This window comes from Crinia signifera, chromosome 6, assembly GCF_055691185.1.
Source record: "Crinia signifera chromosome 6, ASM5569118v1, whole genome shotgun sequence".
Lineage (NCBI taxonomy): Eukaryota > Metazoa > Chordata > Amphibia > Anura > Myobatrachidae > Crinia > Crinia signifera.
The window spans coordinates 223,110,830-223,137,080 of NC_139222.1; the positions used below are offsets into that span (position 1 = coordinate 223,110,830).

General features: G+C 41.8%; 1 protein-coding gene across 4 annotated transcripts in view; it reads left to right on the forward strand.

Moving 5' to 3' along the window:
- The window catches only part of HERC4 (HECT and RLD domain containing E3 ubiquitin protein ligase 4), a 303,379-nt gene that overhangs the window by 265,129 nt on the left and 11,999 nt on the right, over positions 1-26,251 (forward strand). For 3 of the 4 annotated variants that reach the window (XM_083148985.1, XM_083148984.1, XM_083148983.1), the window contains exons 13-22: positions 1,892-2,081; positions 2,936-3,108; positions 4,058-4,177; positions 5,147-5,170; positions 5,749-5,847; positions 6,914-7,081; positions 7,175-7,318; positions 17,348-17,514; positions 18,900-18,966; positions 21,781-21,863. In XM_083148985.1, the coding sequence (XP_083005111.1) occupies positions 1,892-2,081; positions 2,936-3,108; positions 4,058-4,177; positions 5,147-5,170; positions 5,749-5,847; positions 6,914-7,081; positions 7,175-7,318; positions 17,348-17,514; positions 18,900-18,966; positions 21,781-21,863 (1,235 nt within the window). The remainder of the gene's footprint in view (positions 1-1,891; positions 2,082-2,935; positions 3,109-4,057; positions 4,178-5,146; positions 5,171-5,748; positions 5,848-6,913; positions 7,082-7,174; positions 7,319-17,347; positions 17,515-18,899; positions 18,967-21,780; positions 21,864-26,251) is intronic. The other variant, XM_083148986.1, reaches the window with a different exon arrangement.

A 26,251-nucleotide genomic window follows, 5' to 3' on the forward strand; every position in this document is an offset into this window, starting at 1 on the left:
TGCTGGGTAAATATTGACTGCTTTTTTTACACTGCAATCTAGATCTCACTGTAAAACCCCACCCAAATCTAATTCTCTCTGCACAAGTTACATCTGCCCCACCTGCAGTGCACATGGTTTTGTCCATCTAAGAAGGAATTTGTCAGAAAGAGTGAACCAAAATAACCCCCATAGGCACATATCACACAAATATTTCTGGCACAGCGGAGAAAAAAATCGCAGAGAATTGAATATGGGCACAGGAGGGCCCTGCACATATGCCACACTAGGTTCTGCCTGCCACGAATTGTAACCCAACACATACACACACAAACACAACCCTTTGATTTTTCAATTGAGAATATAATGGGGTATATTCAATGATTTTTGCGAGCTGTGACAGCGCACAGTGCTGACTGCTTGCTGTCACATCTCGCACGGTCAGTATTCAGCTGTCCCCCTGCACACACACCGTTTCCCTGTCGCTAGGTTTTTGTAGCAACGTGGAAACAGTGTATGCAGCCGCTAAAACAGCGAGGCTCATGGCTAAATGAAGCGGGCTTCCTGCATTAGCTGCATACCTCGCTGTTTTAGCAGCCCCTGTACTCTGACAGCGCGGATTCCCCCGGAATGTAGAGGGGCCATTGCGGGGGTTAAACGGCGAGGATCGCTTGTTTTCGGCGATCCCCGCCATTTAACCCCCTCGCTGGCTGCATTAAATACGGCCCAATGGCACTTAAGGGTAGATTTACTAAAGCATCTAAAACAGAAAAGTGGTTATTTTGTCTATTGTTTTCAAGAATGCTATAGAGAAATGATAGATAGAATCTGATTGGTTGCCATGGGCAAAACAAGCACATGTCTTTTCACCAGCTTTATTAAATCTGCCCCTTAAAATGTAAGAGTAGTGGCTTGTGTCTTCTCTTTTTCTCAACACTTTTATAGCCGCTGGATGCTGTTACCTTTCTCTACTCTAATGGTATCCTCCTCTGACCTCCTCCGATTGGGACAAAAAAAACCACAGAATGAATGGAATGTGCACCAAAAAATGAACATAGCGCAGAGTGAAAAGAATGGTACTTGTGTAGTCTCACGGTGGCACTGGGATCGCATCGCATGCGATTTGAATGCGATGGTACTTGTGTACTTTCACGGCGGCACTGCCTGCGGATTTGAATTCGATCCAATGCGATTTAGCACACCCTCACTATCCACGTCAGCCTGAAGCGTGGCGAGCCGACGCGGTACGCGTCCTCCCGACCTGTTCATACCCCCACTATCCACGTCGGTGTGGAGTTGATTTTATAAAGTGTGGCAAACGCAGCAAGCCACGACACCGAAGCGTGGCGAGCGGATGTGGAAAGCGAACCCAAAACGTGGCGAGCAGACGCGGATTACTTGACATGTATTCCGCGTCCCCACGCGGGGCTCGCTGCGCTCGCCACGCTTCGGACTGACGTGGATCGTGGGATGTGCTAAATTGCATTGCATGCAATGCGATCCACGGGCAGTGCCGCTGTGGAACTACAGAAGTACCATCGCATGCCATCACATGCTATTTGCATGCGATGCGATCCCAGTGCCGCCGTGAAACTACACAAGTACCAAAAGCACCGTATTAAGCAGACTGCAGAAAACCATGGCCCTCCTGCAACAGAAGCAAAATGAAGAAATGTGTTAGGCACCAAACCTGTAAAGACTCTTATGTAGTCTTAGCAAGGTGTCCCAACAATGGTCAAACACAAGCCCCTCACCAACAAACTGCAGAATCAGATTTCTGGCCTCTGTCTCTTCCCGAGTAGAGTTCCGCTTCTTCTCATACAGGATCATACTTTCCTGCAAATGTACAAATCCGTTTTAGAATAATTAATTTATTAATATTTCAGTTTGTTTTTTATGTTGCTCCTCCTAGGTGGCTGCTAGTTTGGAAAAAAATCTTATACCAAAATTACCAAGCTCTCCGCCTGACATTGAAGCTTTAAGACTATACCTGACGTTACCAGAGTGTCCTCTCATGACTGATCCAAACAACTTCTCCTCTCTGGCAATCCCTTTTGGGAGTGCAATTGTTAAGCTTGATAAGGCTCCCTTAAAAGTCTTAGGTAAGTCCTAAATTACTACAGAGTGATTGCGATTATCAAGTAGTAGCCATGTGGGGTCCTTTGTGCAAAAAAGGGCATGGCTTCTCAGGAAATTGCCCACTGTGTATGGCCCCTTTTGCACATTATGCCCAGACAGTAGTGCCCCTTATACACCACTACACAGTACTGCCCCTTACATCAACTTTACCCCCCCCCCCCTTATCTGATACTAAGGATTGGACTGGCCCTAATAACCAGCCACTCAACTGGGATTCAGGCTATTGTCTGCCTAACTTTTGAACACACAAACTGGCCTGGGCCTAGTGCTCAAAGTTACTTTTATTTGTGCCCTCTGCCCCTTAACTTGCCCCACAAGCCTGACACCTATTGGTCTAGGGAATAGGTATGTGCCACCTACTGATGTGTTGCACTGTACATATAGCATTAGAACAATACATGGTGGACAGAACTAAGCATAACAGTAACAATTTGCAGCACAATTCTTAGTACACAATACAGCTGATATGTAGGGAAGAAAAGGAGTTTTACGGGGGCTTAACCATGTAGGCAGAGATGATCGTTCCCCATAGACACCATCGCTGTTAGAAATGATCATGCCTGATATTGCTATACTGTATGATGTTTTTAGAAGCTACTCTTAAAGTATCTGTGTTTTGCCTATATCCTGGTGAGTACCTGTATTTCTGGAGCTACTAGTATACGACTAGATGTAGCAAGGAAACAGTGAGTGCCGCAGCACACCCTGTACTTCTGCCAGCTGTGCAACCTTCCTGGCAAATGTGTATTCTACACATGTGTAATCTGGTTGGATCTGTACAGTGACAGCCTTACTTCTTAGGATGTCTATTTTACAGAAAAGTGGTGGTCTCTGCTCGAACATCCAGAGTTCATGCGGCTTGTGCAGCTTTTTAAAGACATTGTCTTACATCTCTTGAAACTCACAAAAATTGGGATTCCTTTCACGGAAAGAAGAATTTTCAACACCCTCCTTAATACAGCCCTAAAGGTTTTGGAAATCCTACACAGGGTATGTGTATAGTGTTTGTATATACTCGGATGGTTAGAGATGCTATTGCTGTGCTATGCTGCTTAAACACCTCTCTAAATATTGCTGACGTGGTGTGCGGGACATTAGTAAAAATCTAATTAAATGTTTGTGCTTAAATTGCTATACAAATATACAATATTTCTTCGTTTTATCACCCACTGACTGAAGACCAATTTCCCTTGAACTTCACTGGTATCCTGGAGGAGAGATGTGGTGCATACACACTGAACGATTTGATGAAAGACAAACCATCTGGCTACAGTCTATCGCCTTTTTTTAATATATCCAAATTGAGCTGCCTGCACAGTCGACAAATAATCTTGAGGAACGACCCGCGGGACCACGCATTGTTGTTCGTTGTTCATAGCATACACACTGAACTATATATATCATTCAGAAGGGCCAAAATGAACAATATTGTTTGAAAAATCGTACAGTGTGTACGCACCATTATGAAACAAGCCATATTATGACCATTCTAGGTGCTTCTTCAGAGATTTATTTCCATGGGGTACCATGCAGTGGAATATTTATAATGGGGGCAAAGTGGCGGAGTCCCGTGCTGAAGGCAGCAGTGCTGCTGGAACCACCAGATAAATTTCACGCCATTTTCCGGTGGTTTGCGCATGTGCAGTAGAATCTGAGCGCTCTAGTGCACTAGTCAGCGGCAGGCGCTGGTCCCGCCAGAGAGGAGGGGGCATTAAATTGTTTGGCAGTGCTCCTCACGGTGACTGAATTGAAGTAGTTATAAAACATATGATTTATTTTTTATGTTTACAGTATGATTTGTAGACTTTCATATATTTAGAGAACGCTTCTCTAATATATGCCTATGATTCTTTGTATATTTGCTGATGTGCATTATATATATATATATGAAAGGCCAGATGTTGCAGGCTGGAATCCATCATATTATTACTTTTAACAGGTAAATGAACAATCTGGACAGATTATACCTTATGATAAATTCTACATCCATGAAATACAAGACTTTGTAGATATCCGGAATGATTATGTGAATTGGATCCAGCAACGGCCACTATGTATGGTAAGTTTGGTATGATTTATCGGATTAATCTAGTCAAAATGAGTCCCATATATTGGTGACTTCAGTGTCTCAGGTTTGTTGTTTGTAAGTGATAAGTGAATGTGATTGGTAGTGTGGCCTAGGGGGAGATGTACTACAGTGGCACATAACTTATCTGTTTGCTTCTTGTGGCAAAGTAGGAACGGCAAGATGTATTAACATCTCTGCCGCAAGAGTAGGGTGAGCAAACTCCCCGGCCAGTCAGCACCCAACTGTCATTTCTCAAACCCAGTCTGTAACAAGACATTTAGGAGCTGACTGGACAGTAATAAAATACTAGCCACATTAACACGTCACCAAGATTAATATATCTTCCCCTCATTCACCACTATAGGCAGGATTGCCCAAAATACATCACTGTCACTTTAGGTTGCACTTAAATGAATGAATACACATTCTTTAATACAAGGAAACAATGACCGTTTTAAACATGATTGCTTATTAGAGAAAAATAGATATTTTATACCATTAAGTATGGTCCACTTGCCGGACTGGTAAACTAAGTACTTTCACCTTACAGCTGCTTGTGACCATGAAATTGGCTAATCTAAGCCTGGCATAATAGTACCAGATAAACATGAGCGAGTAGTACCAACAAGCTCTCTAGATTGTTCTGTGTCTGCCCGGACAGGCTGTACACAGCCCAGAACGTCCCTTGTTACACTTCTCGCAGCTGTCAGGGGGCCAGCATTCTCTAAGGCTTCCTAATCTAGATCAGCATATATGTCTGTTTTATTTCCAAGGGTATAAAGGAGTTATCAGGATGGCTGCTACAATGGGAAAGTGATTATTTCAATATATCAAGAAATAGTAAATCTAAAGTTGGTTTTAGCAGGTCTGTAGCATTTTTTTCTGTCATTGAACCTGTATGTAAGATGTGTTGGGAACTGAGGAACTAACGAGCGCTTTCCTCCTACTGCATCTTCTCAGGACGTAAACCAGGGATTGCCTGAGGTAAGAATAGGATGTGGTTTTGTCCTCTTCCTCCCTGCCATACCCATGCAGCCTACACTCCATATTCCCAGCATCCTTCTACCAAGTTCAGATTGCATCTTCATTCTGATAATCTAATAACCAACATTCTTTACAGCATTGATCCATCTACCATACATCATCATTGGGTGGGTGGGGGAAGGGAAGCGAAGCATATTTGCGCATTGGTCCTATATAGTCTTTAAACACAATGCTTACTATGTATAAGTTGGCTTTCTTTTCTAAATATCTGTACCATATAGATACGAACTGTTCTTAATTAATCGCATGTTAATAATGCTTCATGTATCGATCTGTCACAATAAAGGCAGCTGTTTCCCCCTTATGATCATAAGAACAGATAAACGGTCAGACTAGGGGCACGTGTTTGCATGACATTGCTAGAATGCACCACCGGAAGGTAGCGTTCTCAGACATTACCAAGCAACAGAAAACCAACAGAACTTCTCCGTTCTTGTTCCACACTCTCTTCAATGTGTGTACACCGAAAACCTGTATGTTCCACTGCTACAAACTGTGCTTTCCCATCTGTCTTACAGGGGGCAGATGGCTCTCTCACAATTTGCACATATCCCTTTGTCTTCGATGCACAAGCAAAGACCACTCTGCTGCAGACTGATGCCTTCATACAGATGCAGGTACGCTCTCGCCTTACCCCCTACAGCTAGAATAGTAGTGACCATTTTACCCTCTTACCAAATATATAACCTATTAACCTTGAATTTGTCAAAGTTGGTGTGAAACTTGGCAATCAAACATTTTTATTCATCATAATGTCCTGTAATTATTTACCTTGTATAGGAAATATAATCTTTTTTTTTTTACTTTTTTAATTTGAATTTATACAACAATGTGAGCGGTACTGGCATGTTTAACTGATATTTTGCATATCTCTCACAGAGATGTTGGCAGTCAAATTAAGCTAATTTTTGACACTAATAAATCTAAACTCCATTCTATTATAAAAACTTATTTGGCTATCCATTTTTTCCGATGTATCAATTTTGAATCGATTATGAGCTTCTCTCTATTGAACAGTGATTTAAGGATATAACACTAACAGACTACTCATCAAGCACCATCTTCTGAAGTCCCACAATTTACTGATTAAGGGCGGGATGTATTAATATACATCGCCGCCCAGCCGCAGCGATCCTAGCGCATATGTATTAACATGCTAACAGGAGGCCCCCCGCGATACCTGTGATGTGGTGTGCAGCCGGCACCGCACGGCTGTCCCCGTCATCTCCTACTCCCCCCTGCAGCCAAACATCCAGCTGTGACATATACTAGGGGGAGGAGGAGTTGAATGGGGAGGGGGGTGGGAGTCTGCAGTGGATGGCGGGCGGAGATAGAAGCCCATATGCTTCTATAGGGTATTGCCACCCAAGGTGGTGATACCCTGACCTGCCATGACGTGGCAGCCGGGTATTAGTACATTTGAAAATGTGTGTTTTACCGCATTGTCCTCTTAGTTCATCCAGCCCTTGATCTTAAGTAGCAGACAGACCATATCTGCAGCTCTTTGATATATTTACTGCAGAGCTGTTGTACATTATGGAACCTCAGGAGCAGGCGAAGGTCATTTCTGCTCTTGGTGGGGAGGGGGTCTACATTTAATTTGTTTTTATTTGAGTTTTAGTCTTTTTAAGTTGACGGTTCAATGTGTCATGGTAGCACCTAACTAAATTCATGTTTTGTTAGATGGCGGTTGACCAAGCGCACAGACAGAATTTTTCATCTATGTTTCTCCCAGTGGTTGAGTCAGTGGACCCTTGTCTTATTTTAATAGTGCGCAGAGACAATATTGTGGGAGATGCTATGGAAGTTTTAAGGAAAACAAAAAATATTGACTACAAGAAGCCACTGAAGGTAAAGTAGATGTTATACAAAAAATACAAATGATTTATCATTTGGTTCTAGAATTTTTGCTAAAAATACAGAATCTGTTGGTGACCCCTACAGGTAATTTTTGTTGGAGAAGAAGCCGTTGATGCCGGCGGAGTGCGTAAGGAGTTCTTCTTGCTGATTATGAGAGAACTATTAGATCCAAAGTATGGGATGTTTCGTTTTTATGAAGATTCAAGACTCATCTGGTTTTCTGATCAGGTACAGAATATTATTGCAGTTCTACTGTCTGGACCGGGTGTGGTATATTTGCCCGACAGTCAGGATTCCGACAGTCATTAGTCAGACGTCGGAATCCCGACTGCACAGCGGGGGGAGCGCAACGAAGCCCCTTGCGGGCACGGTGGCGAGCTGCGCTCGCCACCTATTTTATTCTCCCTCTATGAGGGTCGTGGACCCCCACGAGGGAGCAGTCGGGATTCCGACGTCGGAGGAATGACTTTCGGAATCCCGACTGTCCGGCACCCGTCTGGACCTGACTAGACTATATATCATAAGGCTAAGCTTAGTAAGTAAAATCATGCTAAACTTTTATTATATGATGTAAATGGGAGAACAGTGGTACCTTTTTAAAATGCTTATCCTCTAGCCTTCTGGTCTGAATTGTTGGAGCTTCCCACAGTGGGACCTCTTTTTTTTTTCTTTTGTATTTGGATATCTTCAATGAAATCTACAAAGAATTTGCAGTAGTTTTATTTATATAGCGCACTTTTTCCAACAGGACTCAGTGAGCTTTACGGACATCAAAACAATGCACATAATACATAGGATATGGGTAGTACAGCAATAGATAATTCACACAGACCTAAAAGAAAGCCTCGAGAGGATAGTAGGCACAAAGTTGATGCAAGCATTTTGGATAACAACTTTTTCACCCTAACCAGTAGAGGCAGCCATCTTAGGTGCGCTGCGTAAGATTACCCTGGGTGGAATAGGTTACCCCTAGAAGAAATAATACAAAATGGGACGATTGTTTCATTGGAACCCTACTCTACAGTCAGGTCCATGTATTTTTCATCTCATCCACAAGTGTACCAGATGAGGTAGCCATGTTGGGCGCACTACGAAGGTTACACTGTGGGAAGTCAGCCAGGTAAGGACCCAATGCATATATGGGAAAGGGGGTGCTTGTGTATTAGTATCATATACAGTGTATGAAAAAACATCCACACGAAGCACATGCTGCCCACAGAGGAACCATCCAAGGCAACCAGCTAGGGTGCACTGCGTAGGTCACTGCTGGCAGCGTGTGCAATCTGTGGAGTTATACATTACAGGAATAGCACACTGTGAGGTATAAGTACGGACGGAGCCGCTCCCATCTGATGCTCGCGCGAGCATGTGAGACACACTCACAACCTTGTCCCAGCAAGCGGCGCGCCGAGTCAGGTCGCTTCGGCAAGCCAGGGCGCTTGTTGGCCGTGGCGCCATCTGTGCACCGTAGGACGGGAAAAAAATGGACATGATTAAAAAACACCTTTGCAGGGGACTACGAAAGGGGAAAAATTTGGTCATTATTATTTTGATACAGTTATAAATGTCCTGGTTTCATAGGAGCAGTACGGGTGGGTGTGAGAAAGTGGGGAGCACATTCAAGTACACTGTAACTGTTGATAGGTAGGCTGTCCCCGGTGCTTCCCCCCCCCCACAGATTCCTGCTAACTATGAAGGGTAGGCCTCAGTCTTGGTGTTCTCATAGCAAAGGTGAGGAGAGGCAACATAATGATCCTGAAGTTTTGTGGTTGTAATGTAGAAAAGAGGAGGGTTTTTGGGGTGATCGCACAAGACTTGAGTGTGAAGAGGACCCCTGTGTAACAATACTGGGTACGTATTGTAGGGGTGTGCTACCTCAGGACATGATTTATGGACATGTAAGGAAAGAGAAGAATGTCCTTTTGTTAGGTGCACTTCAAAGAGTAAGACTCTAAAATATAACTTTTAATTGTTTATTTGTAAAAGGCTGCGAAATTTTTAAAACCATTTAACAAACAGGGGTAGGTACACACACATAAAAGATGGGGGTGGCAGGCAGGTGTTTGCTGACAAAATTCTTTATTAATACTGTGTAGGATAGCAGTTCTGCAGGGCTAGCACGGTAAGTTCAACCAGATCACTGTCACATGCGGTAGTGAATATAGCTCCGCTGACAGAGTCTGGGTCGGTGCCCTGCTAGCAGGTGACTCTTACTACCTAATATTCAACACGATGTGCTAATGTGGTAGAAACCTGCTGCAAATGCCGTGTTTATACTGATCACAGGCAATGCTGCCGGGATAATGCTGCTATTCATTTTAAGCTGACCCTTTCTAACTAGAGTCTGACTTACAGTGAAATTCTAGCAGGTGTACCCGTAGCAGTTTCTTTAAGGACACTTCAATTTCTCAGGAGAACATACAGCATGAAATAAACTTACATGAGCTTCCATTCACGCGTGCACATCAAGGTTTCTTTGTCTTAGGATGATGACGGACCCAAATTGCAGGTAAAGTATTTATTTGCACAACAATCCAGGTATTCCAACATGAAAAAAAGGTAAAAAAATAGTCTCAAGCAGGTGGGTGGATCACTGACGGCTGTTATCCTCTGTCCTGGGTATGCTGCAGACAATGCCGGACGGGAGAGGAGAAGCTTGTGTACGCCGCTGCAGGTCTGTCCTCACGCTGCTTGTAGGATGCGGCCAATCAACGCGTTTCGGATAGTAGTCTATCCTTTTTCAAGATGTGCCGCTTGAGCTGCTGGAAGTGCTTTTAACAGCAGTCTATTACGTCATGTGACCGCAAGCCGGCCAATGGAAATTTTACCTATGTCCGGCTTCAAACATTTAGGGTACACACTGGGCAATTTCTTAAAATTTAAACATTTAGGGTACACACTGGGCAATTTCTTAAAATTTAAAATTGGGTACACACTAGGCAATTTCTTAAAATTGGGTGGCAATTAAAACATTGGTGACAATAAAAAAGTGAGTGACTTTTAAAATCAATTAAAATATCATATAAAATAGTAAAGAAGTGCGTTATACATAGCAGCATATTTGTTTTATATTTAGCAGCATAGTTAAACATATTGCACATAAAATAGATACAATATTGCACACAACCTGATTAAGCCTCCAGCAGATTAACACATAGATACATTAACTCATATATGAAGCCGGACATTTCAGAAGGGGGAAGAAAATGAGAGAAAAACGGTGGATTAGTATGTTTTATAGTTACATTATATCAGCCATTTGTATTCATAGTCTACATTTAGTCCGTTAGGGACCATAGTATTCATAGTGAATATACATTTCATTTCCATTCTGGCTAATCGTTCTTCTACATCATTTTGTCTCCAATTTGCTTTAACAATTTTGATGCCACAAAAAGATTTTAAACCTCTAATATCACAACTGTGCTTCTCCTTGAAATGTAAAGACACGTTATGCAGTTCATGCCCTTTTTTTATGTTACGGGCATGTTCTGCCAAACGGTCCTTGAGGAGCCTACTTGTACGTCCAACGTACTGTTTACCACAGTGACATTCCAATAGGTATACCACATTTTTAGAATTACATGTCACGAAATCATCAATGGTAAAATTTTCATTATTGACGTTAGATTTGTAATCCGTGACTTTGGGTGTAGTCTTACACACCTTGCACATTGGACATATACCGCAGCGGTAGAAACCCTTTGACAATACCCTGGTAGTTCTTTTGGGTACACTCTGGGCACTTCTAACCAGGATATTGCTGAGGTTATCCGCCCTGCGGTATGTAAATTTGGGGTGAGGTCCCACAAACTCTTTTAATAGAGGGTCTTTAGTAAGGACGCCCCAATGTTTACTTATGAGTTTTTCCAATTGTGTGTGCTGGGAGGTATATTTGGTGATGAACCTTATTTCCTTGTTTTCTTGTTTATCTTTTTCCTTTACTTTGGGAATAGTGGCATCACGGTTTTTGTTATATGCTTCCTGTATCCAAATTTGATCATATCCCTTTTGGTTAAAGTTGCTCTTCATCTCATCAGCCTGAATTTCATAGTCTTCTATATTAGTACAATTTCTTCTTAACCTGTAGAACTGACTGGATGGGATGCTTTTTATCCAGTTTGCATGATGGTTGCTCTCACTGCTTATGTAAGAGCAACAATCTGTAGGTTTTGAATAATTTTTTGTACAAACCCTTAAATTATCTACAAAGATTGTGAGGTCAAGAAAATTGACAGAGGAAGGACTGATGGTGTAAGTTAGTTCAATATTTTGATCATTATTGTTTAGATATGAGCAAAAATCTTTGAGGGAGTCCTGACCCCCTCCCTCAAAGATTTTTGCTCATATCTAAACAATAATGATCAAAATATTGAACTAACTTACACCATCAGTCCTTCCTCTGTCAATTTTCTTGACCTCACAATCTTTGTAGATAATTTAAGGGTTTGTACAAAAAATTATTCAAAACCTACAGATTGTTGCTCTTACATAAGCAGTGAGAGCAACCATCATGCAAACTGGATAAAAAGCATCCCATCCAGTCAGTTCTACAGGTTAAGAAGAAATTGTACTAATATAGAAGACTATGAAATTCAGGCTGATGAGATGAAGAGCAACTTTAACCAAAAGGGATATGATCAAATTTGGATACAGGAAGCATATAACAAAAACCGTGATGCCACTATTCCCAAAGTAAAGGAAAAAGATAAACAAGAAAACAAGGAAATAAGGTTTATCACCAAATATACCTCCCAGCACACACTATTGGAAAAACTCATAAGTAAACATTGGGGCGTCCTTACTAAAGACCCTCTATTAAAAGAGTTTGTGGGACCTCACCCCAAATTTACATACCGCAGGGCGGATAACCTCAGCAATATCCTGGTTAGAAGTGCCCAGAGTGTACCCAAAAGAACTACCAGGGTATTGTCAAAGGGTTTCTACCGCTGCGGTACAGTATATGTCCAATGTGCAAGGTGTGTAAGACTACACCCAAAGTCACGGATTACAAATCTAACGTCAATAATGAAAATTTTACCATTGATGATTTCGTGACATGTAATTCTAAAAATGTGGTATACCTATTGGAATGTCACTGTGGTAAACAGTACGTTGGACGTACAAGTAGGCTCCTCAAGGACCGTTTGGCAGAACATGCCCGTAACATAAAAAAAGGGCATGAACTGCATAACGTGTCTTTACATTTCAAGGAGAAGCACAGTTGTGATATTAGAGGTTTAAAATCTTTTTGTGGCATCAAAATTGTTAAAGCAAATTGGAGACAAAATGATGTAGAAGAACGATTAGCCAGAATGGAAATGAAATGTATATTCACTATGAATACTATGGTCCCTAACGGACTAAATGTAGACTATGAATACAAATGGCTGATATAATGTAACTATAAAACATACTAATCCACCGTTTTTCTCTCATTTTCTTCCCCCTTCTGAAATGTCCGGCTTTATATATGAGTTAATGTATCTATGTGTTAATCTGCTGGAGGCTTAATCAGGTTGTGTGCAATATTGTATCTATTTTATGTGCAATATGTTTAACTATGCTGCTAAATATAAAACAAATATGCTGCTATGTATAACGCACTTCTTTACTATTTTATATGATATTTTAATTGATTTTAAAAGTCACTCACTTTTTTATTGTCACCAATGTTTTAATTGCCACCCAATTTTAAGAAATTGCCTAGTGTGTACCCAATTTTAAATTTTAAGAAATTGCCCAGTGTGTACCCTAAATGTTTAAATTTTAAGAAATTGCCCAGTGTGTACCCTAAATGTTTGAAGCCGGACATAGGTAAAATTTCCATTGGCCGGCTTGCGGTCACATGACGTAATAGACTGCTGTTAAAAGCACTTCCAGCAGCTCAAGCGGCACATCTTGAAAAAGGATAGACTACTATCCGAAACGCGTTGATTGGCCGCATCCTACAAGCAGCGTGAGGACAGACCTGCAGCGGCGTACACAAGCTTCTCCTCTCCCGTCCGGCATTGTCTGCAGCATACCCAGGACAGAGGATAACAGCCGTCAGTGATCCACCCACCTGCTTGAGACTATTTTTTTACCTTTTTTTCATGTTGGAATACCTGGATTGTTGTGCAAATAAATACTTTACCTGCAATTTGGGTCCGTCATCATCCTAAGACAAAGAAACCTTGATGTGCAGGTGTGAATGGAAGCTCATGTAAGTTTATTTCATGCTGTATGTTCTCCTGAGAAATTGAAGTGTCCTTAAAGAAACTGCTACGGGTACACCTGCTAGAATTTCACTGTAAGTCAGTTTCCATTAGATACCAGAAAGGATCTGATACAGAAAATAGAAGATCCCAAGTGATAAGAAAATTATTCACTACTGCGCTAGTACTTTGGAATATTCTCTGTATTGTATATGTCTCAAATTGGGTTAGGGCGTTAACCCTCTCCATAGTACACAGCTGCACCTCATCCAGCGCTGGGTTCTCACAAAACCTTTCTCTCTGCCTTTCTAACTAGACCCTTCATATACTAGGCACCCTAGCATTCTAAAGGACTGGTATACAAACCAACACTGATTAATTGCCTTAAGAGAATCATGTGTCCATCCTGGTTATTACCCCACCCAGTAAACCTCCCACACCAGTAAAAAGTGATAATCAAATCTGACAAATGAAAGGTCAGTAACAATATCCCTATAGTTAAAAGTTCTTAACATAGCACAGATATGAAACCACAATAACTTCTTTTTTACAGTTTCAACCATGCCATGGAATCACTACTATGATATAAAAGCACAATTGAGCAAAATCACCCATTATAATCAGTTCAGACAGTCTGCAGTAGTATTCTGAATATTGTCACCTAATATATCAGTACAAGCAGCTGCGGCAGTCTGCAGTACAGTAGTATTCTGAATAGGGTTATCCAATCACAATCGATATCCAATGAAGTTCTAACTAATAAAATGCCAATATAACACTGCTATTTATTATAAACTGACCCTTTCTTACTACACCCTTCATATACCAGACACCATAGCATCCTAAAGGACTAGTGTCTAAACCTTTACAGTAGGGCCTTAGCCAAATTACCCTGTTCTTAACACTGATGGTCAATGTTTCTACACCATTAGTTATCACACTGGGGCCTATTCTTTAAAATCAGGGTTATGTTTGCTGAGTCTTGCTTTTATCAGTGATGCCAACAGTACAGCAGCAGAAGTGTCACGGGTAGGGCCCTGATATTCACATAAGCAGTTGCATAAGGATGCATTTTTGAAATGAGCGAGAGAATGAAATGTGGGGACACCCTGCAAATATCAAATGCATTATAAGGGAAATTAGTATTTACAGAACTGTCATTGGATCGTTTATTCTGTATTCCTAGATCTTTTAAAGTAGGATAAACCATCTTAAGAGTCATAGTCTTATTAATAAGTATACTTGTACATGTGCTGCTCTTGTCGGTGGGCCAGACAGCCTAAGAGCAAAAGACATGCAGCTAAAAAAACATATTTATTGGCACTAGTGGTAGATACCTAGACTCATTTATGCTGTGCAATATTTATTGCATTAATTTGACAGCACGTACAATAAGTACAATGTTCAATAGAATCATTAATGTGCTTGTTCTTTCGTTAGTGTGTACTGGCATAGTGCACTCACCAGTCAGAGACATAAAAGCTTTATAAAAGTGAACTGCATTTATCCATTCCAGCTTTTATTTCTGAAGCCACATAACCCTGATTGCTATATTTATATATATATATATATTTATTACCAGTTATTTATATAGGGCACACATATTCTGTAGCGCTTTACAGAGACTATTTGAACATTCACATCTATCCCTGCCCCAGAGGAGCTTACAATCTATATTCCCTACAACATGTACACGCATACACAATCATTCTACAGTTAATTTTGTTGGGAGCCAATTAACCTACCAGTATATTTTTGGAATGTGGGAGGAAACTGGAATACCCAGAGTAAACCCACGCAAGCACGGGGAGAAAATACAAACACAGTTTGGGCCATGGTGGGAATCAAACCCATGTTCTATGAGGTAGTCATAATAATGACTACATTGTCTGTGCTGCCCTAAATGGTGGGTAGCTAGGGGTGGAGATATAACTCCTGCTCTAAGCATGTATCTGTACTATAAAAACACACCTTCTGTTGCGAATAAAACAACATATTTAGAATCCAAAGCCTTATACGAGATTATAGAAAAGTCAGAGTCCCTATACTCCTTTACAAAATCGTCCCGCTTCCATGGATTTGGAAACGGGTGCCGGACAGTTTCCCGACAGTCGGGATCCCAACAGTCATTATCCCGACAGTCAAAACCCCCAACGCTCGGGGGTCCCTATGGCCACCGGCTATTCTCCCTCATGGGGGTTCACGACCCGCAGCGTGGCGAGTGCAGCGAAGAGCTTTGTTGCGCTCGCCATGCTGTCTGAGTCCGGCCAGTCGGGATCCCGACGTCAGGCTAATGACTGTTGGGATCCCGATTGTCGGGACCATATACCACAACCTTTGGAAACAAGTCTAGCAAATTGCTCTCCTCTCTCCTGCAGGGACAGAGACCCCCAGCGACAGTGCACCCTCTGCATACTACCCAAGGTCCTCTTACTACCTCAAATTCCCAAATAGCACAGGTATTATGTGATTATTAAACTTCCCTATACTCAAAACCCACCTCAGATCTAGACTCAGCGACAAAATTCTGGGAAAAGTTAAATACTCCACAAACGTCAGTGGCTGACTCCGAGCCGTTGACCAAGGACATTACACTTGAGGAAGTTTCCAAAGCCATTTCCGGTTTAAAATCTGGCAAGGCCCCGGGCCCAGACGGATTTTCCTCCGATTACTATAAATTACTTGCCACAAAATTAACCCCAATTGTTACTGTAGTCTTTAACAGGATAATGACCACAAACGATATCCCTTCATACTTCAACTCAGTTCACATACGTGTTCTCCCTAAACCAGGCCTGACAGCCTCAAGCTCATATAGACCCATATCACTATTAAATATCGATTATAAACTTCTAACAAACATCATGGCAGAACGACTAAAGGTGATGCTCCCCCCATTGATACATGTCAACCAGACAGGCTTTGTAAAGGGACGCAACTCATCCATAAATATAAGGAGATTCCTATGCGTAGTGTATGTGGCCCAGTGTGCTGTGTCGGAGGGCCCGAAAGCCATCCTCTCTTTGGACGCGGAGAAGGCGCTCGACATGGTACACTGGGATCACCTATATCACACATTAAAACGCTTTTCCTTTCCTGATAAATGTATTAATCTACTCACTACTTTATATAGTAACTCTTCCTCCAACATTATAAGCAATGGTATGTTATCTGCTCCCTTCCCTATACTAAGAGGCACAAGACAGGGTTGCCTCTATCACCTTTGCTCTTTGTACTGGCTCTAGAGCCACTGGCCATTACCCTCAGGGACTCCCCCACTTTCCAGGGAATTCGGATTTGACAGGTTGACCTACGTGTATCGTTATTTGCAGACGACATGTTGATGTTTCTTTCACACTCTCAATATGCTGTCCCAACAGTATTCCAGATTCTACAAGAATTTGGCAGTTTCTCGGGATACAGGGTCAACGTGGACAAATCAGAATTGCTAACTATTCCGGCATTACCCCCTCAATTTCCTACAGGGGACGCGCTAAGCTCCATAAAGTTAAACTCAAATAATAGTCAAATGAAGTATCTAGGTGTGCAAATTCCTAACAGATTATCTCATTTAGACCAGGTAAATTTCCCCCCGATAATTAATAAACTCATAAAAACTTTGGTTGACTGGAAACACCTCCCTCTGTCCCTGTTGGGGAGAGGGGAAGTTGTAAAATCGGTTATTCTGCTAAGATTGATGTACGCATTACAGATGTTACCTATCAAGATTAAGGCTCCAGACATCAATGTGATAACACAAACTTGCTCCAAATTTATTTGGAATCATAAAAAAGTGCGGATTTCCTTGTCTAAGTTGAAGCTTCCAAGAAGGGTGGGGGATTGGGTTTGCTCCCGATTTTTGCCAAGTGTGTACCCAGCCTAAAGCAGACAGACATCGGTGTGTTAGAGTTTTGTACATGATTAGTAAATAGGATATTCTCATTAATTTTAGGGAAGAATTTTACGGTGTTTCATTGTTTTTAAGCTACGTTATCAGGACTAGTGCTGCTGTACAATATATGCCCCTTATCCATTGGTATTTTTGTTTTTTACATTTCAGACTTTTGAGGACAGTGACTTGTTCCACCTCATCGGTGTTGTTTGTGGTTTAGCAATTTACAACTTTACCATTGTTGATCTTCACTTCCCTTTGGCTTTATATAAGAAGCTTCTGAAAAAGAATCCCACCTTGGATGATTTAAAAGAATTGATACCAGATGTAGGGAGGTAAGTGAAGGCACGGAGTCCCCGATGAGATCCAGCTGTGTTACTATGCAGAGTGAAGAAATGCATTTAGATGATCATCGTATGTTTATGAATGGAGAAGGTTGATCTGAGGGAACTGTCATGTTGTAGGGTAATAAGCACCCACTATATTCTGCCAATATAGCAATTCTAAATCTGTTGTGGAGAGTGAATGTGACCCTTTCCCAGAGGGTCTGTATGGCAAGGCTGTATATACTGTATACAGCTCAAGTTAGACTTCCTTGCCTCCTAGTCTTGTCATATGGTAAGGTTGTGTAGAACTTCTTGCTGAACAATGAATTGGATGCTTATTAAATTGCTTGTTCTATCCATATTATATTAGCCTTTCCACTAAATGAGACTTTTAGTGCCCCTTGGAGCACTGTTTGTTAGTAAGTGGATAGACTGTATATAGATTCTTCTTATAAAATGACCATATAGACTGTAAGTGATTGTAAATAAGGTGTATATAATACATACTAGAAAATGTGGGAAAAGCTGAAAGGAACATTATATGTGGAAGTGTATCGTTAGAGATAAGGACTCTTGTGAAGTTAAACTTTAATATCACAGGATTAGTAAATGTATTCTTTTTTCCCCTAGTAATTGATTCAACCTTAGGCCTGATTCAGACCTGATGCTTAATCTGCAAAGTTAGGTTACTGCGAGTAGGTAGCCACCACCCAGACAGAAAGAAAAACCTCTGTGTGTAAACTTGCGGGTGAATTGTTAACGGATCACTAACCGGGATCGACTCGCTAATCCATACGCAATATTTGAACCATCTAAAGGTTTTGCAGTCTTGGCAAATGTGAGTAGCTCTGACCCTTCCACTAATCTGCAACTGAGACAGGCTGATCAAGGCCGGAGCTGACGTCACACATGCGGAACGCGGCATGTTACCACCCCTAAAGCTGGCTTCCTGTCAGTCACGTTCATTATGCTTCGCATTTACGTTCCATGTGAATTTTCTTCTGTTAATTGCCCTTGCAAATGCACAATGTAAACGTTGCGCAGTTGTTCGATAATCCATCCATTTGCGAATTCTCTGATTAGCGATCAACTCTGAATCAGGCCACTTGCCACATCCGACCTATCCAATCTGTTCAGTGCCATGGATGGTCCAATTGCTAACCTTCAGCTGCTCTGCCCTAGCACCCATATCTGTCAGTGTATGAACAGTTTAGCTATCTCCAGTATAACAGCATATAATGGATGAGGTGCCTCATCTTCTATAACGCTATTTAATACCTTGTGCTGTTGTTTCTCACTGACTGAATCTGTTAATAATGTAAATGTATTAGAAAAAGTGCCTATATGTAAGAATAAGTGATGTGTTTGTAAATCTCTGTGTGTGTGTGTTTTAGGAGCATGCAGCAGCTGTTGGACTACGAGGAAGATAACATTGAAGATACGTTTTGTCTCAATTTTACAGTACGTGTCTGCTCTTAGAAATGTCATTGACAACATATTTAGCTGCCTCCAAGTCTCACTGGAGCCAGGGACCTACTCACTTCGAAAGGATCTAACTGCTCTGTGCTGAGGTTCAGGTTTCTCCTGTGGCAATTGTCTTACATTTCCTATACATAGTTCTATAGAAATGCTTAAACTTCACAGTCAAATCTGCTGATTTAATAAGAAATTGCATGTATAACTCTATCTGTAACGCAACCAGCCACTCTCACTGCTAAGTGTGGATATCTGATTTGCTTTGGTCATTGCTTTTTGCAATATCAGCTGCAAAATATCAGCTGCAGAACATGGGGAAAGGCTTTTATCCCAGATTTGCTTAGGTACCATTGTGCACACCAGTTACCATTGCCTACACCAGGGGTTCCCAATCTTTTTTGATTCACGGCACCCTAGAGTATCAAAAACATTTTCACGGCACCCCTAGGCCAAATTTTTATTTATTAGATTGGGTTTATATGTGATTCTTAGGGTCAGTTATGTGGTAACGGCAGGAGTTGCTTCTGTTTATACACATTTTATAATTGGCAGCCACCAGCACTTGTTTTGCTCATAAATAATTATCCATTAATAATTTGAATTGGTCCTGGATCACCAACCCAGGGCACCCCTGCAAGTGTCCTGAGGCACCCCAGGGAGCCACGGGGCACAGTTTGGGAACCACTGGCCTACACCCTTAACCATTCAGGTTTTAGTGATATCCATGTGCTCAAGTATGGCTGTTCTTAAACCTGGGCTGTTGGTGTCCCTTGAGGATAGTCAATCAAAGATCGTGTAATTTTGTGAATATATAAATCATCTTGAATGCAGTGTATAGTTCTGAAAGGTAGCCGGATTCATGATAGATTGACTCTAGGTCAACAGTCATAAGATCGACCACTGTTGGTCGACAGTCAAAAGATCAACATGGGTTTAAAAAAAAATTGAGTCGACCTGCCGACTCATTTCATGCCCTAACATCCACTACAGCGCGGAGGGAGAATATAATAGTGTGCCGAGCACAGCACATGGCGCCCGAAGCATGGCGAGCATAGCGGTACACTAAGACGGTGTTCATATCGACCTATGTCGATATAGACACCAAAAAAACTCATGTTAACCTTTTGACCCTATCGACCTTTTGACCCTATCGACCTTTTGACTGTTGACCTTATGACTGTAGACCTAGATATTGTAGATCTAAAATACCATAACCATTCTGGAAACCCCTCCATAAAAAATACATCTTGGAACTTCAAAGGGTTCAGAGAAGGGCAACTAAATTGATACAGGGTATGGAGTCCTTGAGTTTTGCGGAAAGGCTAGTTTAGGCATGTTTACTTTAGAAAATAGGTGTCTAATGGTGTGTACATACAGGGGTGATATGCCGTGCTATGCGAGTCCCGATGCGATCAAATCGCACGGCATGCATGGAGTGGCACAATTTAGCCTGTATAGTGAAGACCTGCACTATATAGTTTTGCCTGCCCTCACTATTTTTACTGCCGATTTGCGCTCACACTGGAGCGCGCATCGGGCTCGCAAGCCCTAAAAAAGCATGCGATCTGCATGCGATATGGCTTCCGATGTTCAATATATCGGCAACATCGGAAGCCATATCATACCGTGTGTACACACTATAAGAGGAGACATATTATATATGTAGAAAGATTATCCAAGATAGGATAAGAGAAAGATCTCCCTGGATGGGGCACTAGCCTTCTCGTAGGTGTGGTATAGTAGTTAAAAAATAACTTTTATTATTACATTAATATAAGTCTGTAGAGAACAGACATACAGTAAAAGGACGAATAAAAGAACAAACGGACAATATTAATTACTGCTATAGTATAATATTAGATGGAATTAAGTGGTAATAAAGGAAGCGAGAAAGCTGTGAAAAATGTTAGCTTTCCAAGTATTCTGTGTGCCAGGATCATTGACGATCAGAGGCTATATTATGAAACCTATATTATAGTATCCAGCGTACAGATAGAGCCACGTATGTTCATCCCATGGGCGCGCCATCGCTTTCTGTCTTGGCGTGCCTTTCATCGAGAATGGAACACCCATAAGCCCCAATGGGCCCCGGCAATGGGACGCGCATGCGCTCACCTGTTGTTGCAGGTGCGCCAAACAGCCCGTGAGTGAGATTGCACTGGTAAATTTGATATGCAGCACTTTTTTCACACCAGGGGCAAAATGTAATGGGTTACGATTTCCGGCCAAACTCTGTGGTGGTTGTTTTTTTAGAGGGGCAATCACTAACAGGGTATGTTCTTGCCTTGTAGTGCCCTTACTAAAAACAGAATTTGTCCGGCGTCCTGCAGGATTGCTCACCTGTGACGGTGTACATATTTAAAACTTGTTCCTCTTTGGTTGCAGTCAGCTATCTCTGATGCAGCATGAGTGGTGTTTCATTGCATCTACATGCAAAATACATTAAAAAGAAAAAGTCTGGTTAGTGTGGGTCACTTGCACTGGATGTCTGATGCTGAATGAAGTATTAAGGCTTGGTATATGAGGCCACATCTGTATAATTGTTACACTACAGAAGAGTGTAACTGGCACTTAACTTTACCTAAGTGTTTCCCACCAAGGTGCCAAGTGGTGCAAATTGCATTTTAGTCTACTCTGTTCAAATTGCAAATGCCGACACAGGGTGTGAGGAGCAGGTTTGTTAAAGTAACCCTGTTCCTAGACCTTATTACATTTTAGTGTCTAGAAAATAATTTTAAATCCCATATTTTGTACTTTACATATTAACACGTGGAAAACTGACTTTCTCCATCCTCACAGATTACAGTGGATAACTTTGGGACAACAGAAGTGAGAAATCTAGTTCCAAATGGTGAGGAGACACTGGTGAACCTGAAAAACAAGTAGGTTCCTAACAATTTTCTATAAAGACATAAATATTATATTTTCCCCTCCTATTGTAATATAAATGTTTCCAGGAATAGTCACGACACTTAAAGAGCATATTACACTTAAAGGTTACCTGTCTTATTAGGTAATGATTTGTGCATTTATAAACATCTGGCATATGGAATGCATGGGCTTCCAAATGGGTCAGGTTTGTTTGTGAACTGTCATTTACCTCTTATCATGGTCAGAATCATGTATAAAATGCTGGAACATGTTTGATTGCATATATTTTTGGTAGCTAGATGGGACCGGACTGACCAAGAAAGCTTAATGTGCTAATGTTTCCCCGAGTTTACATTTATCCCCAAGGTAGAAAGAAAACTTTACAAAAGGGTACGCTGAATGGAAGCACATACTCAGGATTTGGCTGCAACCTCCAAACTTGATGGCTTAATCATAAATAGACTGAACTAACTAGTGCAAAATCTCATAGTGGGAATTCACTTAAATGCGGTGTTCTGACTACGCCTTATCAACCATATGTGGTAGGGCTGCCATCGCTGCTCTTCCCTTGCATCTGTATAGGGCACCAATGGGACTGTCCTGGAACGACACATTGTGTCCAACACACTGAATTGAATTCCTCCCATAGTAGAGCTGTAATAATGGTAAAGAACTAGTAATACTTTTGCCTTCCAATATTAACTTTAGCCTTATAACTGACAGCAAGCGCTCCAAACTACTCTTTTTCATATCATATGGAATTCTTTTCAAAATCTACTCATCCTACAACAATCCCCTCTGTGCACATTTCTGCTTCCAATATTCATTCCCCTCTTCGTAACACTCATGAGCTTTTTACTCACTTCTCTACGTGCACTTTAACATCTAAAACTCGTCACTACACCAAATATTAACAAACCTCCACTAACATGTATTTAGCTCCTTCTGCTTTTATTAGCTGGTGATATATCAACAAATCCTGGCCCTAATCACCTGCCACACTCACATTCAGCTGAGTCAAATCAATATAGAAATGTAGCCAACCTCATAAATGTCACATGTATCCCTTCACCCTCCAAGTCACTAAAATGTGCCTTATTGAACCCCTTTCTCTCTGTGTGTCGCAGCTATCTATCGCCCACCTGGGATTCCCAAACAACAATTTCTGGAAGATTTCTCTGCCTGGCTCCCACACTTCTTATCTTTTGACATCTCCACCATCATTATGGGTGATTTCAATATCGCTATTGACAGACCACTTTCTCCTCATGCCTCTAAACTCTTCTCTCTAACCTCCTCTCTCGGCCTCTCCCAATGGTCTGACTCCTCTACTCACAAGGAGGGACACTGCCTTGATCTTGTATTCACTAGGCTATATTTCTGAATTTACTAACGCCCCATTCCCTCTCAGATCACAACCTTATCACCTTCTCAACCTCCTCATTTCTCCAAACTCTATAATACCTAATTCATGGAAGCCTCCTCTAACCCGCAGAAATACTAATGCTATTGATCAACTTTCTACATCTCTGCAACAACTGCTCTCACCCATTTCTACACTTGCCTGTCCTGAGACAGCTGTAACCCACCTGAATCAGACTCTACAGACTACTCTTGATGAAGCTGCTCCAGCTACTCCTCACAATCCACGTAGGCTTAGATGCCAACCGTGGCATTCTAAACTAACAAGATACCTGCAAAAACGATTTGAATGTTGGTGGCGTAAATGTCAAAATCCAAGTAACTTTGTCACATTTAAGACTACCTACCACTCCTATCGCAATGCTCTAGACACTGCTAAACAAACTTATTTTCAATCTCTCATCTCCTCTCATGCCACTAACCCCAAGTGACTCTTAAATACATTTAAATCACTTCTTTACCCTCCTTCACCCTCCCCACCTGCTAATATCAGTGCGCAAGAGCTTGCTTCCTTCTTCTAGGAAAAGATTGCTAAAATCCAAGATGAAATGGCATGCTCCACTTCAGCCAGTGACTTGCTCACGTCCCATCCTGAGGCCTTTGCCATTTTCTCATCATTTGACCCTACAAGTGAGGATGAAATATCCACACTCTTCTCATCCTCCTACTCCACTAACTCTCCTCTTGATCCTATACCCTTTAAGTCAGTAAAGTTCTGTCTCCTGTGCTTATCCCAAGCTTAACTAAAATCTGTAACCTCTCTTTTTCTACTGATATCTTTCCTTCTCTGTTCAAGCATGCACTTATTACTCCCATTCTAAAAAACACAATTCTGATCCAAACTGTCTCTCTAACTACCGTTCTATCTCTCAGCTCCCATGCCTCTCCAAGCTACTTGACAGACTTGACTACACTCGCCTCACACACTTTCTTCACTCCTACAACTTGCTGGACCCACTTCAGTCAGGCTTTCGCTCTCAACACTCCACAGAGACAGCACTGACTAAAGTAGTCAATGATCTGGCCACTGCTAAATCCATTTCTCACTACTTATTCTTCTCGATCTCTCAGCTGCCTTTGCCACTGTTGACCACTCTCTTCTCATACAAGCACTACAATCCCTAGGTCTTCAGATCACAGCCCTTTCTTGGTTCTCTTCCTACCTATCTAATCACTCTTTCAGTGTTTGCTTCTCTGATTCCACCTCCTCCTCACTACCTCTGTTCGTTGGAGTACCACAATGCTCAGTCTTTGGTCTTCTTCTTTTCTCAATCTATACCTCCTCTATTGGCAAACTAATCAGCTCTTTTGTATTCCAGTATCATCTGTACGCTAATGATATTTAAATCTATCCTCCCCGGAATTGTTACTGTCAGTATTGCTCCATGTCTCTGAATGTCTTTCAAACTCAACATTTCCAAAACAGAATTAATTATATTCCCACCAGCCAAGAGTAGTTACCAACCTGATATCTCTATCACTGTTGAGAACACTACAATTAATCCTACTCCACAAGCTCACTGCCTTGGGGTCATCCTCGACTCTGAACTGTCCTTCATTCCTCACATTCAATCTGTCTCTAAATCATGTTATATGCATCTAAAAACCATATCCATTTTTCTGGAAGGAAAAAAGAGCACTTGAAAATATGTGATAGGGGGTTAGAAACTTGTGCGTGCCGGTTTTTATAAAACATATAAAACGTGTGGTTAACCTGTAAAGAAATGTTTACAGCCCTTTTTCGGGTATTTTTGGTGGTTGCTTAGGTGCCGTGTTATTTGGACTGCCGGTGGTCCGATGCAGTGCGCTGGGAGGTTTCTGGCCACTACCTTTCCCTAACTTTACCTTCCCTTCAGCGTCTGTAGATGTTCGCGGTCCTCTCCGGCAGTAAGCTGTGTGCCGGAAGTTCGGGGCTCTCACTTCCGGTCAGCGTGTACAGCGTCTCCACTTGCAATTCAATGCGTTTCGAAGCTGCAGGGCTGCTTTGTCCTTGACAAAGCAGCCCTGCAGCTTCGAAATGCGTTGAATCGCAAGTGGAGACGCTGAACACGCCAAAGACGCCACACGCTGTACACGCTGACCGGAAGTGAGAGCCCCGAACTTCCGGCACACAGCTAACTGCCGGAGAGGACCGCGAACATCTAAAGATTCTGAAGGGAAGGTAAAGTTAGGGAAAGGTAGTGGCCAGAAACCTCCCAGCGCACTGCATCGGACCACCGGCAGTCCAAATAACATCAAAGTCACGGCACCTAAGCAACCACCAAGGGCTGTAAACATTTTTTACAGGTTAACCACATGTTTTATAAAAACCGGCACGCACAAGTTTCTAACCCCCTATCACATATTTTCAAGCGCTCTTTTTTCCTTCCAGTACCAGTTACCCATATTGAGCAGCTCACCAAGTGCAGCACGCAATCTTTTTTACACAAGTACATATCCAAATTTCGTCCGTACCTTACACAAGACACTGTAAAAACTCTAATCCTTGCACTCATTATATCACGCATTGATTATTGCAATAGCCTCCTTACCGGTCTTCCTAAGAAAACAATCTCACCACTACAATCCATTTTGAATGCAGCTTTGAGGCTGCTCTTCCTGGCTAGATGTTCATCGTCTGCTGATCCACTCTGTCAGTCCCTCCATTGGTTGCCTGTATATTACCGCATTCAATATAAAATACTTCTAATTACATACAAAGCCATTACTCTGACTACACCGACTTATATCTCTTCAGTTATCTCAAAATATATCCCCATCCGACCTCTCCGCTCTGCACAAGATCTGCGTCTCTCATCCACACTCATTACTCGCTCCCACTTCACTTGCAGGATTTTTGTCAGGCAGCACCCACCTTATGGAATGCCCTTCCACGCACACTAAGACTCTCCTCTAGCCTCAAAACTTTCAAGCGTTCCCTGAAAACTCACCTCTTCAGGCAAGCCTATCATATTCAGGAACACCCACACAACCTCCA